The sequence below is a fragment of the Mobula birostris genome, chromosome 17, assembly GCF_030028105.1.
Source record: "Mobula birostris isolate sMobBir1 chromosome 17, sMobBir1.hap1, whole genome shotgun sequence".
Classification (NCBI taxonomy): domain Eukaryota; kingdom Metazoa; phylum Chordata; class Chondrichthyes; order Myliobatiformes; family Myliobatidae; genus Mobula; species Mobula birostris.
The window spans coordinates 30847710-30863664 of NC_092386.1; the positions used below are offsets into that span (position 1 = coordinate 30847710).

General features: G+C 40.5%; 1 protein-coding gene across 5 annotated transcripts in view; it reads left to right on the plus strand.

Annotated features, from left to right (window-relative positions):
• srfbp1 (serum response factor binding protein 1) overlaps positions 1-15955 on the plus strand; it is a 238468-nt gene that overhangs the window by 151210 nt on the left and 71303 nt on the right. For all 5 annotated transcript variants that reach the window (XR_011889516.1, XM_072281453.1, XM_072281454.1 and 2 more), the window contains one exon: positions 13507-13578. Coding sequence is in view for 4 of the 5 variants with exons in the window: in XM_072281453.1 (XP_072137554.1) it covers positions 13507-13578 (72 nt within the window). In the remaining variant the exon portion in view is untranslated. The remainder of the gene's footprint in view (positions 1-13506; positions 13579-15955) is intronic.

Genomic DNA, 15955 nt, shown 5'->3' on the forward strand with positions numbered 1-15955 from the left:
CCACGAAAACACTGAAAACGTTGCTTCCATTTCCAACATATCTCTACAATGAATGCAACGAAAACTAAATTGCGGAATAGACTGGACATAAGGAACACCCTTCGAGTACCGCTGTCTCCCATCACCCCTCGATAGGACCGTCTTGTTGCAGGAAAACAAGTATTCAGCCCAGGGCTCCCACCGATTCAGCGATATTGGTGCGTTGCAATGATTTTATATGTTCATAGGAAGAAAATATGCGCTGTGTGTTTGATATCCAAACGTTACTTAAAATGTTATGATGCTATTATAAGTGACTTGTATAACCATGTAACAATTACGGCACGGAAATAGGCGATCTCTGCCCTTCTACTCCGTGTCGAACACTACTCTCACCTAGTCCTGCCGACCTGCAGTCAGCCCATAACCCTCCATTCCTTTCCTGTCCATATACCCATCCAATTTTTCTTTAAATGATAATGTCGAACCTGCCTCTACCACTTCTACTGGAAGGTCGTTCAACACTTCAAGCTCCCCTGTCCTTCCCTGGTAATTGTCTTATCGCTATATTCATGCGAGGAAAATATGCGCTGTGTATTTAATATTAAATTCGTTAGATAAACCCTTTTAGAAACGAAATTGAGTGTATTAGCCACTTATCACCTATATTCCAGTCATGATTAATACCCCCCCTTCCCCCGCCACCGCCAACAGAATCGGCAAAATCAATTTTTAAGAAATCGGCACGTAAACGCATGCACAAGTTAAGCATGCGCACTGGTGCCCGCGCAAGGCTTCATGGTCATTGTAGTCTTTCACGGGGTAAACCCAAGGTATTTTACTGCTACTCTTGTACGTTAGCAACCCTACCCCCTGGTTGGCCAGTCCGCAAGAATATTGTCAATATGAAACCGGTCCGCAGTATGAAAAAGGTTGGGGACCCCTGAGTTACGAGGTTTGATATCATCTTCTCATTAGTGACACAAAATCCTTCGAAGTCTTGATCTGTAGGTTCATTTACATCAAACATCGTTTTAGGCCAAAGTCTGTGCCAAGCATTTGTTAATATTAATTTATAACCATCATTCCAAGCATTAGCAACTGCGTAAATGGCATCCTTAACATTGAACTCTTCCAGGAAGTCTTGGATTCCTACTCCTCTGTTGACTGCAGAAAGCATACAATTCAAAAAAAATTAGTCTTTCTACTTGGTCTTCATGGAGCGTAAAGTTCCTTGGTCACAAGGCTGTAATATAGATGTCACACTGGGAGGCAAGTAAGTTGCGAAAACATCACTTTTCACAAGAAGTTCGGCGGGGGATGTGTGGAGCAGTTGTCTAGGTACAATAAAATTTTATAGTTTTCTTCCAGTCCAGCTTGTCTGCAGTGAGCTCGTGCCACTGGTACAAAGTGGTTATTGAACCAGTCAGAAAACATTTCTTGGGTTACCCATGCTTTCTTGTTTGCTTAATAATGCACAGGTAAATTGCGTACACCTTTCAGACGTCTCAGATGTTGGCGTTTTCCAATCACTGCCAACTGCACCTTGTGTGTGCCTGCTGCATTGGCACACCCAAGAATAGTTAACCTGTCCTTAGCATCTTTAAAACCTGTTGGTCCTGTCTCATCAGCTGTTGTTAATGTTTTTCTAGGAACATAGCGCCAGTACAAAGCTGTTTCATCAGCATTGTAAATTTGTTCAGGGCTAAGGTTTTCATCAGATGTTATCTTGGCAAATTTGCCAATGTAACTTTCAGCTGCTTCATGATCAGCAGAAACTTTTTCACCACAGATTTTCAGGTATTTTACACCATGACGCTTCTTAAATTTCTGCAGCCAACCCTCTGAAAATTGACAGCTACCTTCTATGTTCAGTTCTCATGGTATATTCTAGCTTGTTTCATGATCAACATGCCATTCAGTGGCATATGTTCATTTCTTCGTTGTCTAATCCACTCAATCAATACACGGTCAAGATCTTCATTTTTTGCCCTATGCATTGTCTTCCTATTTTTCATTAGTTTATGGTCATCACTGTCACTATAAAACTTCAGTAACTTGTCTTTCTGTTTCTTTAAATCATATACAGTGGTAGTTCTGACACCATAATCTTCAGTAAGACGCCTCACAGACACACCACGATCAAGTTTCTGCAATAAATGCGTTATTGATAATGATAGATGCTTCCTTCTCTTTTTCTCATTGTTACCCATAGGGGTATCTGCAGCTCTTTTTGACATTTTCGCAGTGAAATTAAACACAAAGTCAACAGTGAACACAAAATGTTACTGAACAGCAAATGCACGTGTAACCAGTACGAAGCGCTGAGCCACAACTGACGTCTAGCTAGTGCTGCCACGTCATACCTGAGTGACATCAGCTGTTAGCGAAAAAAACTTTGGTTTTTGGAGCTTTTTGGATTTCAGAATTTCGGATAAGGGATTGTGGACCTGTATTAAGCTTTTTACTAGTTCATGATCTGTGTTTCCAAATACAGGAAATATTATGTATAGTGATCCAGCACATTATCCTCCGCAAGTTCCGCCACCTTCAACAGGATCCCACCACTAAGCACATCTTTCCCTCTCCACCCCACTCCGCTTTCCGCAGGGATCGCTCCCTCTATGACTCCCTGGTCCACACGTCCCTCCCCACGGATCTCCCACCTGGCACTTATCCCTGTAAGCGTAAGTGCTACACCTATCCCTATACCTCCGCTCTTGCCACCATTCAGGGCCCCAAACAGTCCTTCCAGGTGAGGCAACACTTCACTTGTGAGTCTGTTGGGGTCGTCTATTGCGTCCAGTGCTCCCGGTGCAGCCTCATCTACATCGGTGAAATCCGACACAGATTGGGGGACCGCTTTGTCGCGCACTCCCACTCCATCCACCACAACAGACAAGATCTCCCGGTTGCCACCTATTTCATCTCTGCTTCCCACTCCTATTCGGATATGTCCATACATGGCCTCCTCTGCTGCCATGATGAGGCTAAACTCAGGTTGGTGGAGCAACACCTCATATACCGTCTAGGTAGTCTCCAGCCCCTTGGTATGAACATTGGATTCTCCAACTTCCAGTAATTCCCTCCGCGTCCCTTCCCCTATCCCAGTTTCAGTCTGTCCCCTCCCCCAGCTGCCTACCACCTCCCTCATGGTTCTGCCTACTTCTACCCATTGTGCTTTTCCCTATTCCTTCTTCACCTTTCCTGCCTATCACCTCCCTGATTCCCCTCCCCCACCCCTTTACCTTTCCCCTTACTGGTTTTTCACCTGGAACCTACCAGCCTTCTCCTTCCCACCCTCTCCCCACCTTCTTTATAGGGCCTCTGCCCCTTCCCTCTTCAGTCCTGACAAAGGATTCCGGCCCGAAACGTTGACTGATCGTTTCCACAGATGCTGCCTGACCTACTGAGTTCCTCCAGCTTGTTGTGAGTGTGAATTTTTTGCTTCAGATGTGAAAATTAATACTTTAGCAATTGGTGGAAAAATAATCCATATTCAAGGTATATGTCATTATTAATACACATTATTAATGCATTAAAGATCCATTACTTTGTGACAAGGAAAGGGGGCCTTGTATTTGAGAATTAACACTAATTGCAGAATGATACCTGTAAATACACAATTAAACTTGGGAAAATGGGAACTTAGAGTCACCCTTCCAATGAGTGTTAAAATGTTGCTGGATTTTTGTAGGGAGTGCAAGTTAAATGTTCCAATTGACATTCAAGGCAGCTTTTCTATTGTGTATGAGCTCTTAGAATGCAGTCAATGTCATTCACTGTTGAAGACGCAGTGAGAGTAATTGAAGCTGTAGAATCTCACCCTGAAAGTGTTAAGAAAATAGCTGTTTTTTTAAATTTTGTAGGTTTTCCTCTCTGGCTGTCTGAATACTGATCCTCAAGTCTCTCAGGAGATAGATGTGGTAGATGTTTATTTGCAATAGGAATGGCTGGATTTCAGTTATTATAGGACTGAATGGAAGATCCATTCTATTTCTACGCCACCCCAAGATCTAAAACCACGACTACCCCTGTTTATTCCAAAGTTATACAATCTTGTCTGGGTTGATGCATAAGAGAAGAATTTTGTTTGGTGCAGAGAACTGTTTGTCAGTCTGCCATATCCACATGCTGTTGATGTGTTCTGTCATCAGCTTACTTCGAGATTGTAGCCCAGACTATACGTTTTAATGGTAGTGATACAGTTAGCATTTATTGCCATTACTATTTAAAATTGGCAGTAATTTATGGCATCTAATAATGAACATTGAATCTCAGAAACCCTGAAACTGCTCTCAGCAGTGCCCTCTTTGCCAGTCAGCATTGAAACAGTGATTGGCTATTGACTTCAATTTTTTTATTCACAAATCTTGCTGTGACAAACATTTCAAGCCTTTTGACTAAATTATAGCTATTGCTTTTATAACTAAGCTTCTCTTTGTTATTTTTTTTCCATGAATTGCAAATGATTTATTTTCTAACTACTTCAGATAATTCAGCTTCTATTGATTTGTTTGTAATTAATTTTATTTATAACAAGATGTTTAAAAATTACAAATAACTAAAGGTTGACAACTGTCAAAATTCTTTGATCTGATCAGCTGCTGAGCCATCTTGATGATCTTACTTGAAGCAAAATCTACAAAGACAGATCTGAAATAAAAACAAAATACTGGAAATTGTAATTCAAGCAACTTTTGTGAAATGAGAAACAGTCAATGTTTGAAATCCTTAACCTTCAAAACTGGGGGATAAAAAGAATGAACAGGCATATTAGATGGAGAGTGAACATCTGTGACAAAGTGGAGATCAATCAGCATGGTCCTAGAATGTCATTACTTTTGGTCCACACAGTTAGATAGACTACATTGACTGGAAACCTCAAACTTAAAAGAATGCTGGAAATCCCAGAAGACCAAGCAGCCTCTATGGAGAGAAAAAAACTTAAGTTAACATTGTAGATAGATGACTGCATCAGAACTGACCTGTTCAGACAACTTGAAAAGACTGGTTCTCATAAATTATTGTATTAAGTATTGAACTTAAAGGCTAGATGGAAGATGAACTGTTCCTTCAGTTCACTTTGACATCACTGGAACAGTAAAGAAGGTTAGAGTGGGAATTAGATGTAGTGTAAAATGGCAGATGACTAGAAGCTCAGAGTTGCCTTCATAGTCTGAACATGGTTGTCCTACATTTGGGTTTCTCCAATGTAGACTCTATTGTGATTAATGAACACGTTAGACTAAGTAACAAAGTTTGAGTGAACTGCTTCTCTCAGGAGTGTTTGAGTTCTTCACGGTGGGAAGAGAAGACATCAAAGAACAAGTGTTCTGGGAAAGTGCTGTGAGAAGGGGCATAGCTAAAGAGAATAGAAGAGTAAATCAGAAAGTAAATTGTCCCTTTGGAATGCTGAAAGGGGAGATGAGATAAAGGAAATCTTTATCTTGTGGCGAAATCTTGTTGAAGGTGTTGGAACGCAGATGGAAGATGAGGAACAGCAGGGCCCTATCCTTGCTCTAGTGGTGTGCTGGAAATAGATAACTCTCAGATGAAGTGTAGTCTGGTCAAACTGATGAGGATGTCTGTGGACTTGTAATGAATATTTGGGGGTAACCTGTCCCCTGAGATGAAGAGACAATGGTCCAGAAGAAGAACTGAAGGAGAGAGGATGAGTAGGACTGGAACACAAGGCTTTGTGCCAGTTCCCATAGCTGTCCCAGCAATTTTGATAAAGTGAGTGGATTTGAAAGGAAAGTAGTTTATGTGAGAATGAGTTCTGCCAGGTGAATGACTTACTGGTGGAGGAAAACAGAGGGTTGGGTCTCTGTTCAAGTAGAGTCAGGGGGTCCTGAGTTTATCCTGGTGTCAAAGTACAGGTGAACTGGTTGAGGCCAGATAACTGAAAGTTCTCAAAGTTTTGGGGGCTTCAAAGGTGCCAATGGCAAAAGAATGGACCCAAGGGAAAGTATAAAGGTGGAGCCTCCCGAAGGGGAATTGTGAGCAGGCAAAAGTCATGGCCTTGGGTAGAAAAAACAGATGTGGTCGTGCAGACAGAGATTAGTGGTTAAAAAGCAGAAAGTCAAAAGGCAGTAACCTGGATAGCTTCCAGTATAGAAAAAAAAGATTAAAGCATCGGAATGTGTGAAAGTAGAAATAGTGCAGAAATGAAGGGCTTTACAATTCTGAAGCATTGGAATGTATAGCATGAACTGGTTGAACTGCAGCAGAGTGAGGATAAGAATCTTTGAAGGGAACTTTGCCAACGGTACTCGGAGAGCTTAACTTGGTGGGTTGTGGTGGGGAGCTTAAAAGGGAAGGAGAGAAGCAAATTGGGAAGAGGAAGTTTGAAATGAAGTAACCAAAACGAAGACAGAAAAACAGTCGAGAAGCGCAGAGAATGGAAGTACAGAAAAATGTTAATATCAAAATTAAGGGAATTATAACTGAGTGGTTGCTGCAACAAAGTAAATGGATTATTGGCACAAATAGAAGTAACTGTGTGATCTCATTTCCAATATGGGAATGTGGTCGTAGGGTGATCAAAGTTGGGAGTTAAATATTCTCGGATAATCAACATTTAGAAGGAACAGGCAATGAGAAAGAGGGAATGGTGTAGCACGAATAATAGGAAGATCGGTGTAGTAGTGAGAAATAGCCTTGTCTTAAATGATATAGAAAAAATTTCAGTCTGAATAAAACAGAAATAGCAAAGAGCAAAAAAAGGCAATACATTTATAATGGAAGCCCTTTATAACTAATGTAAAATGAATGAAATAAAGCCTTCTGTTGGAAAAGAAAGTGGTGAATGAATTGTTTGAAAGTATGCAAGATACTTCTCTGGATGAGTAAATTGAGGAACCTCTTCAGGAAGCGGCTAATTTGGATCCCACTTTGTCCAATGAGAAATGTGTAATTAATACTATTATTGTCAAGAGCCTTTGGGAAAGAGTGGTCATAATAAGAATTTGACATTGAGTTTGAAAGTGAGTTTCTCTACTGAGCAGCATCAAATTTAAGTTATTAAATCTAAACAAAGGAATCGATGAAAACTTGAGAGAGAAACATAGGAAATAGGTGCAGGAGTAGGCCATTTGGCCCTTCGAGCCTACACCGCCATTCAATATGATCATGGCTGATCATCCAACTCAGAACCCTGTACCTGCCTTCTCTCCATACCCCTTGATCCCTTTAGCCACAAGGGCTATATCTAACTCCCTCTTAAATATAGCCAATGAACTGGCCTCAACTGTTTCCTGTGGCAGAGAATTCCACAGATTCACCACTCTCTGTGTGAAGAAGTTTTTCGTAATCTCGGTCCTAAAAGGCCTCCCCTTTATCCTCAAACTGCGACCCCTCGTTCTGGACTTCCCCAACATCGGGAACAATCTTCCTGCATCTAGCCTGTCCAATCCCTTTAGAATTTTCTACATTTCAATAAGATCCCCCCTCAATCTTCTAAATTCCAATGAGTATAAACCTAGTCGACCCAGTCTTTCATCATATAAAAGTCCTGCCATTCCAGAAATAAATCTGGTGAACCTTCTTTGTACCCCCTCTATGGCAAGAATGTCTTTCCTCAGATTAGGGGACCAGAACTGTACATAATACTCCAGGTGTGGTCTCACCAAGGCCTCGTACAACTGCAGTAGTACCTCCCTGCTCCTGTACTCGAATCCGCTTGCTATGAATGCCAGCCTACCATTCGACTTTTTCACCGCCTGCTGTACCTGCATGCCCACTTTCAATGACTGGTGTACAATGACACCCAGGTCTCGTTGCACCTCCCCTTTTCCTAATTGGCCACCATTCAGATAATAATCTGTTTTCCTGTTTTTGCCACCAAAGTGGATAACCTCACATTTAACCATATTAAATTGCATCTGCCATGAATTTGCCCACTCAGTTAACCTATCCAAGTCACCCTGCATCCTCTTAGCATCCTTCTCACAGCTCACGCTGCTGCCCAGCTTCGTGTCATCCGCAAACTTGGAGATGCTGCATTTAATTCCCTTGTCTAAGTCATTAATATATATTGTAAACAACTGGGGTCCCAGCACTGAGCCTTGCGGCACCCCACTAGTCACTGCCTGCCATTCTGAAAAGGTCCCGTTTATTCCCACTATTTGCTTCCTGTCTGCCAACCAATTTTCTATCCACATCAATACCATACCCCCAATACCGTGTGCTTTAAGTTTGCACACTAATCTCCTGTGTGGGACCTTGTCAAAAGCCTTTTGAAAATCCAAATATACCACATCCACTGGTTCTCCCCATCCATTCTACTAGTTACATCCTCAAAAAATTCTACGAGGTTCGTCAGACATGATTTTCCTTTCACAAATCCATGCTGACTTTGATGATTTCACCGCTTTCCAAATGTGCTGTTAGCACATCTTTGATAACTGACTCTAGCATTTTCCCCACAACCGATGTCAGGCTTTAATTCCCCAGTTTCTCTCTCCCTCCTTTTTTAAAAAGCGGGGTTACATTAGCCACCCTCCAATCCTCAGGAACTAATCCAGAATCTAAAGAGTTTTGAAAAATTATCACTAGTGCATCCACTATTTCTTGGGCTACTTCCTTAAGCACTCTGGAATGCAGACCATCTGGCCCTGGGGTTTTATCTGCCTTTAATCCCTTCAATTTACCTAACACCACTTCCCTACTAACATGTATTTCCCTCAGTTCCTCCATCTCTCTAGACCTTCGGTCCCCTACTATTTCCGGAAGATTATTTATGTCCTCCTTAGTGAAGACAGAACCAAAGTAGTTATTCAATTGGTCTGCCATGTCCTTGTTCCCCATGATCAATTCACCTTTTTCCTACTGTGGCTTGAAAAGTGGTGCAAGGGGGAGGGATTCAAATTTTTGGGGCATTGGAACCAGTTCTGGAGGAGGTGGGACCGGTACAAACAGAACAGTCTGCACCTGGGCTGGACTGGAACCAATGTCCTAGGGGGAGTGTTTGCTACTGTTGTTCAAGAGGCTTTAAACTAATGTGGCAGGGGGGATGGGAACAAGTGCAGAGAGACAGGGGTGTAAAATGAGGGTAGAAGCAAAAAGTAGTAAGGTGAAAAGTAAAAGTGGCAGGTCGGCAAATTCAGGGCAAAAATCAAAAAGGCCCACTTTTCAACATAATTGTATAAGGGCTAAGAGTGTTGTAAAAGCAAGCCTGAAGGGTTTGTGTGTCAATGCGAGGAGCATTCGTAACAAGGTAGATGAATTGAATGTGCAGATTTTTATTAATGAATATGATATAGTTGGGATCACAAAGACATGGCTCCAGGGTGACCTAGGATGGGAGCTCAACATTCAGGGATATTCAATATTCAGAGGGATAGACATGAAAGAAAAGGAGGTGGGGTAGCATTGCTGGTTAGAGAGGAGATTAACGCAATAGAAAGGAAGGACATTAGCTGGGAGGATGTGGAATCGATATGGGTAGAGCTGCGTAACACTAAGGGGTAGAAAACGCTGATGGGAGTTGTGTACAGGCCACCTAACAGTAGTAGTGAGGTTGGGGATGGCATTAAACAGGAAATTAGAAATGCATGCAATAAAGGAACAGCAGTTATAATGGGTGACTTCAATCTACATATAGATTGGGTGCACCAAATTGGTAAGGGTGCTGAGGAAGAGGATTTCTTGGAATGTATGCGGAATAGTTTTCTGAACCAACATATCGAGGAACCAACTAGAGAGCAGGCCATTCTAGACTGGGTATTGAGCAATGAGGAAGGGTTAGTTAGCAATCTTGTTTTGCGAGGCCCCTTGGGTAAGAGTGACCATAATATGGTGGAATTCTTCATTAAGATGGAGAGTGACATAGTTAATTCAGAAACAAAGGTTCTGAACTTAAGGGTATCTTTGAAGGTATGAGACGTGAATTAGCTAAGATAGTCTGGCAAATGATACTTTAAGGGTTGACGGTGGATATGCAATGGCAAGCATTTAAAGATCGCATGGATGAACTACAACAATCGTTCATCCCAGTTTGGCAAAAGACTAAACCAGGGGAGGTAGTGCACCCGCGACTGACAAGGGAAATTAGGGATAGTATCAATTCCAAAGAAGAAACATACAAATTAGCCAGAAAAAGCGGCACGCCTGAGGACTGGGAGAAATTCAGAGCCTAGCAGAGGAAGACAAAGGGCTTAATTAGGAAAGGGAAAAAAGATTATGAGAGAAAACTGGCAGGGAACATAAAAACTGACTGTAAAAGCTTTCATAGATATGTGAAAAGAAAAAGATTGGTTAAGACAAATGTTGGTCCCTTACAGTCAGAGAGTTGGCTGTGGTTGGTAACAAAAATACATTGGAAGATGAACAGGCAGCAGCAACATTTAAAGAAAATAAATAACTTGCAAAAATAAATCCTTGAGGGCACAAATGTCCTACAGGGAAATTTATTCATCCACGGCTGGCAGGAGAAATTAAGGAAGAGGTTTACCAAGTTACCATAAATAGCAGTACGTGTGCTTGCTTCAACATTTATGAAGTCAACAAAAACTAAGAAATTGATAAAGGTAGTTTGAGACTACACTGCTGTGAAATATGTCAGTGAGAGCTTTTAATGAGTATGTAAAAAGAAAAAGATAATTCATAATAGGAAGTTTAAAAACAAAACAAATACTTTTTCTCCATCATCTTAGAAATATATAAGTCTGCCAGTTATAATGGAGAATCATGGGTGCTGGTATAGCAAGATTGAAGAATTAAGTTTTTAGTATTTTGTTTTAAAAGTCATAGAAAAATTAATCAGCTAGAAATATGATAAATCTCAATGATGCAACGATATACATCTCAAAATTTTGAAAACTGTGACTTTAGAGATAGTGAATGTTCTGGTTGTTATCTTCCAAAATCCTATAAATTCCTGTGGATGAGGAAAAGGCAAATGTGACCTCACTGTTCACAAAAGAAGAGAGACAAAGCAGGGAGCAACCAACCAGTGTTAGTGTTAGGAAAATTCCTGGCATCTATTATAAAGGATGAGTAATGCTTCAGCTTGAAAAGAATAGTGGGATTGAACAAAGCCAAAATGGAATTAAGAAAGGGAATTTGTGTTTTACTAATCTACTGGACCTCTTTGAGACTGTCAACGGTAGTAAACCAGTAAATATGGTGCATTTGAACTTTTTTAAAGCATTCTATAAAGTCCCATGCACGATGTTAAGCAATAAGGATAGGTTACAAAGAACTGGAGATGGATTGGGAATTGGTTACCAGACAGAAAGCTAAGAGTTGGAATAAATGATCAGGTTGGCAAACTGAATAATGGAATATTGCTGGGGTCAGATATTCCTAATCTATGTGAAGAATTTGGCTGAGGAACTAAAGGATTGCGAGTATGAAGGATGCAGTGAAGCTTCAGGGTTTGTGAACAAGCTGAGTTGAAGGTCAGAGCATAGTCAGTGAAATATAATTTGGAAAATGTGATACCTACTTTTGTCTTAGGAAAGTGTAGTATTTGATAAAAAGTGAGTGATTGTATAGTGCTGACAGAGCAGATCCAGGCTTGTATATGTAGCTGAAGGTCAATGTGAAAGTGCAGCAAGAGATTAGGAGTAAAGAGCATGTTAATTTTTATAAGTAGATTTCAAGATAGGAGTAAAGAAGTGTTACTGCAGTTGAAAAAGGTTTTGTTGAGACAGCACCTGGAGTATTGTATACAAATTAAGTCTCCTTATTTATGAAACATCTGCAGTAAATGGCAAAGTGTTGAAAGCAAATACTTAAGTGTTGGCTGTCCTCTTCCAAAGCTCTAGAGATCTCTGTTGATTTGAGAGTGGCAGATACCACTCGCTCGCTAGTTAGGTAAGGAGCGGGGGAGAAGACAAGACTACTTCTGGGAATGATGGATTTGCCATATGAGGAGAGTGTGTGGACTGGGACTGAATTCGCTAGAGTTTAGAAGAATGAAAAGCGATCTAGTCAAAACTTATAGATTTGTTGAAGAGCATGATGAACTAAATGCAGAGAGGATGTTTTCCCTGGCTAAGGAGTTAAGTCCGGGGCACCTTTTCAGGATCAGTGATCGGTCATTTAGAACTATGATGAGGAGGAATTGCCTCACTCGGAGGATGGTGAGCTCCGGGCTCTGGAGGCTTATTTGATATGTTCATTCAAAACGCTTACCAATGGATTTCTGGACATTAAGGAAATCAAACGTTATGGGGATAGTTCTGCTTGACAATCATATCTTGTGCAAGTTTCAAGGGCTGTCTGGCTCATCACATGTCACATTACATAATATTGCTGTTCATTCCATTAGTCTAGGCATTCGGTGAACCTGGGCAGTCTAATTAGATATTGGAATCAATTAGAGATGAATCCACCTATGAGTTGCAAGACCTCACAAATCTGTTGTTAATTGTCCTTTATTTGGAAGAATGCACTGAGTGAAACAGCATGTGCCTGTGTTTGACCATTTTCCCTCTCTTCTCGCTACTGCCATGAGGTGGGAGGTGTAAGAGTCTTGGGTACTATGTCATCAGGTTCAGGGACAGTTGTTGCCCAACAACCATTGGGTTCCTGGACTGGGGTGGATGGCTTCACTAGCCTCGGTATGAACTAACTCCACAACCTGTGCAATCATTTTTAGGGCTTCGCCTTTGTTACGTACTGTATAGTTTTTCATGGATCCTATCTTCCTGTGGGAGCCTGCAAGAAAATGAATCTTAAGGCTGTATATGATATACATACTTTGATAATAAATTTACTTTGAAGTGAATTGTTGGTCATTGGAAGATCTGCACTTTCCTCCATGGTACATTATAAGAGTATTTGAGCTCAGTAGAAGCAGTCTCTAGATCCTTGTATCCATCATTTTCACCCCTTTTAAGAATTCTGTGAGGTTTGTTAAGAATGATCGTCCCTTTGAAAATCCATACCAACTCCTTATGTGCAATTTTATACTTAGCTTCAAGCTAATATTTTAACACTGCATATTATAAACTGACTGGTATGTAATTACACAAATTTAACTTGCTCTTCCTTTTTGAAAACAGATATTATGCTGCCTACTTTCTCGTTCTTCAGTGAACATCCATTCATCAGTGGCATGCAATGCAAGTTACAAGACAATGACAGTTTTCTTCCTCTATTTATCAGTCTGGGATATATCCATTTGGTCTATGGCAATATGTCTTCCAGACAATTATTTTATGTAATTATGATAATGAAGATATGCCCTAAGAATGCCCAGTATCCTAAATAAATTCAGCTGGTTGCATTCTCCAATAAATAATTGGTAAATTTGAGCATATGGGCTTAAGGAGGGTTCTGTGTAATTTTTATTACTCTAATAAAGGGACACAAGTTACCTTGATATTGGAGAAGGAATGATAGAATAACAGTTCTGGGTAAATGGGATTAGTGTCAATGAGCAAAATGGTCAGTCAGCATGAATATGATAGGCCAAAGGGCCAAACTCTGATTGTACAGTGTAATATTTTACAATAAAGATAGAAACCCAGTTAAACACAATAATAAAATGTGGTTTTGTTTCTTATTGAATAGGATTTGAAACCAGATTATGTTTCAAAAGCCGCACTTCAGGGAAACCTCAATTGTGAAAAAGTGTGTGAAAAGGTAAGACCTAAATAAATTTCCATATTGAGCTTATCCTTCCCTCTTGCTATTCATACTGCAATCAAATATTGAAGGAATTGCACCAGATTAACCTTGGCACCCAAGTTAGAAATGGAAAAAATAAATCTTCACAAACAACAGCTGGAGACTGTGTTTAAATTGAGAAATCTATCCTACAGATTAATGAAGCATAGTCTGACATAATCATGCTCACACATTCATAGTTTGTAAACTATGTGTCAGACTTTTCTATCGTAGGCAGTATAGAGCCACCAGAGGGTAGCACAGTGGTATGCAGGTAGAAAGGAGAAGCTCTTGAAATTCTCAATGCTTACCACAGACCTCATAACATCTCATGGTATCAGGTCACTTGTGGTCAGGATGCCCTCAGGGCAATGTTCTATATCCAGGAGTGTTCTGCTGATTCATCAGCTGCCTTCCTTTCATCAGAAAGATGGAGTGTGATGTTGGCTAATTATGCAATGTTCAATTCCACTGGTAACTTCTCAGCAAATAAAGCAGTTCATACAGACAGGCACCAAACTATAGGCAATGTTCCAGCAAGAACTGGAAATTGCCAAGAAGCATTTGTCCCACAATAGTGCTGACCACGTCCAACAAGACTCTTGCCTTTGCTGAGTCCCCCACTATCACTATCATAATCTAGGAGGTTATCATTGACGTGACTAACTGGGCTAGTTAGATCGACAATGTTGCCACATGAATCTAGGAATTTTACTGTGAGTGATGCACCTCCAGATACCTCAAAGTCTTTCCATATGCAGAGCAAAAGTTAGGAGCATGATAACGTACTCCCTCTTTCCAGAATGAATGCAACTCCAGCAACTGAACGAGCTTGACACTATATATGGCTAAATGCTAGTTTGATAACCATTTCTTCTCCGTAAATACTCACTGTCACCAGTGCACGTGGCTACAGTGTGTGATTTACAAAAAAAAAACATAGCTGTCACTTGCCTAGCATTTTCCAGCAGAACTTCCCAAGCTCACAACCTACCATAAAAGAGAATAAAGGAGCACTACCACCTGTGGCTTACCCCACCTGCTCACACTGTCCTGATTTAGAATTATATTGGCAGTCCTTCATCATCAATAATTCTAATCCTGAAACTCTCCACTCAACACCACTAAAGAGTACCTTTACCAAGAAAAGCTGTTGTGGTCCAAGAATGCCAATGAGACTAATCCTAATAAATGAATGAATTAAAGAAAACCTACTAGCTGTCAACTCCAAACATCTGTAAAATAACTTTAGTGCAATGAGAAGTTCTCTGGCAGTAAGATGAAGCAGCAAATATCTGAGTAATTAATGCAATGAGGACATGTGACTTGGGGTTTCACCCTTAAAAGTCTTTGGAAGTCAACAATTAAATGTTGGAAGAGTAACATTGTTCTTAAGTTGTATTCTTTCTATACTGCCAAAGCAACTATGTTTCACCCTACCCTCTAAGTTGTTGATAGCTTTTCACAACTAAAATTGTTGTGTAAATCTATGTTAGTGATATTGCACCTTGAATGCACTCAATCTTAAGGCTAGCAGTGCAATCATTTAGGTTGAGTATGATCTCATAAGGATTTCTCATAAGGTCCTCAGGTGGTTGTAGAAACCGAAATGGGATATATTTATTTCTGTGCAGTAAGGGAAGAGTATTGGTAGCTGTGGTTAGTAGTTGGATCTTTTGGTTGCTCAGGCTCCCCTTCCACAGTTACCTCTTTTTATCTACAGGACAGCAGGGTCATTCTCATGTAGCGCAGCTTCCTCTTGAATAGATCTCCTCCAAGTGTACAATCATCCTTTGCTCAACTGATTGTTATATGTCTTGCTCATGTCATTTCTCTTCTGGTTAATCAGGAAGTTCCGTTGACGAACAGGAGTTGCCTATTAAATTGGACAGCAACAGCATCTTGAAAATTTTATGCAGTAGCCAGCACAAGGTCCTTTGAGATTAGAAGGAAGAAGGCTAATCCAAGGCAGAGAAATTAAGAGAGATAAAACAGACTCTTGTTCAAAGAAGTGAATCTCAGAAAGATTTAAGGAGTGGAGAATGGCGGTTTAGGAGGGAATTATGAATACATGATTGCAAATAACAGATCAAGACAGTTCAAAGCAGTGTAAATGTCTGTGGAGATGGGAGAAAATAAACATAGAGTTGCACTTTAAATTTCTGAAAAGTAAGTAACATTACTGTTATACATCAATACAGGAAGGGGTATTGAGTAAACGGGATGTTATGAGTGGCTGCAATTTAAATTGTGTGAAATTAACTAAGCTGAGGAGGGCAGTGCTAGAACAAGTCTACATCGAAAGCAATATGTGAAGCTCTTAATGGTGTTCATGATTTGATATGCAGAAGTA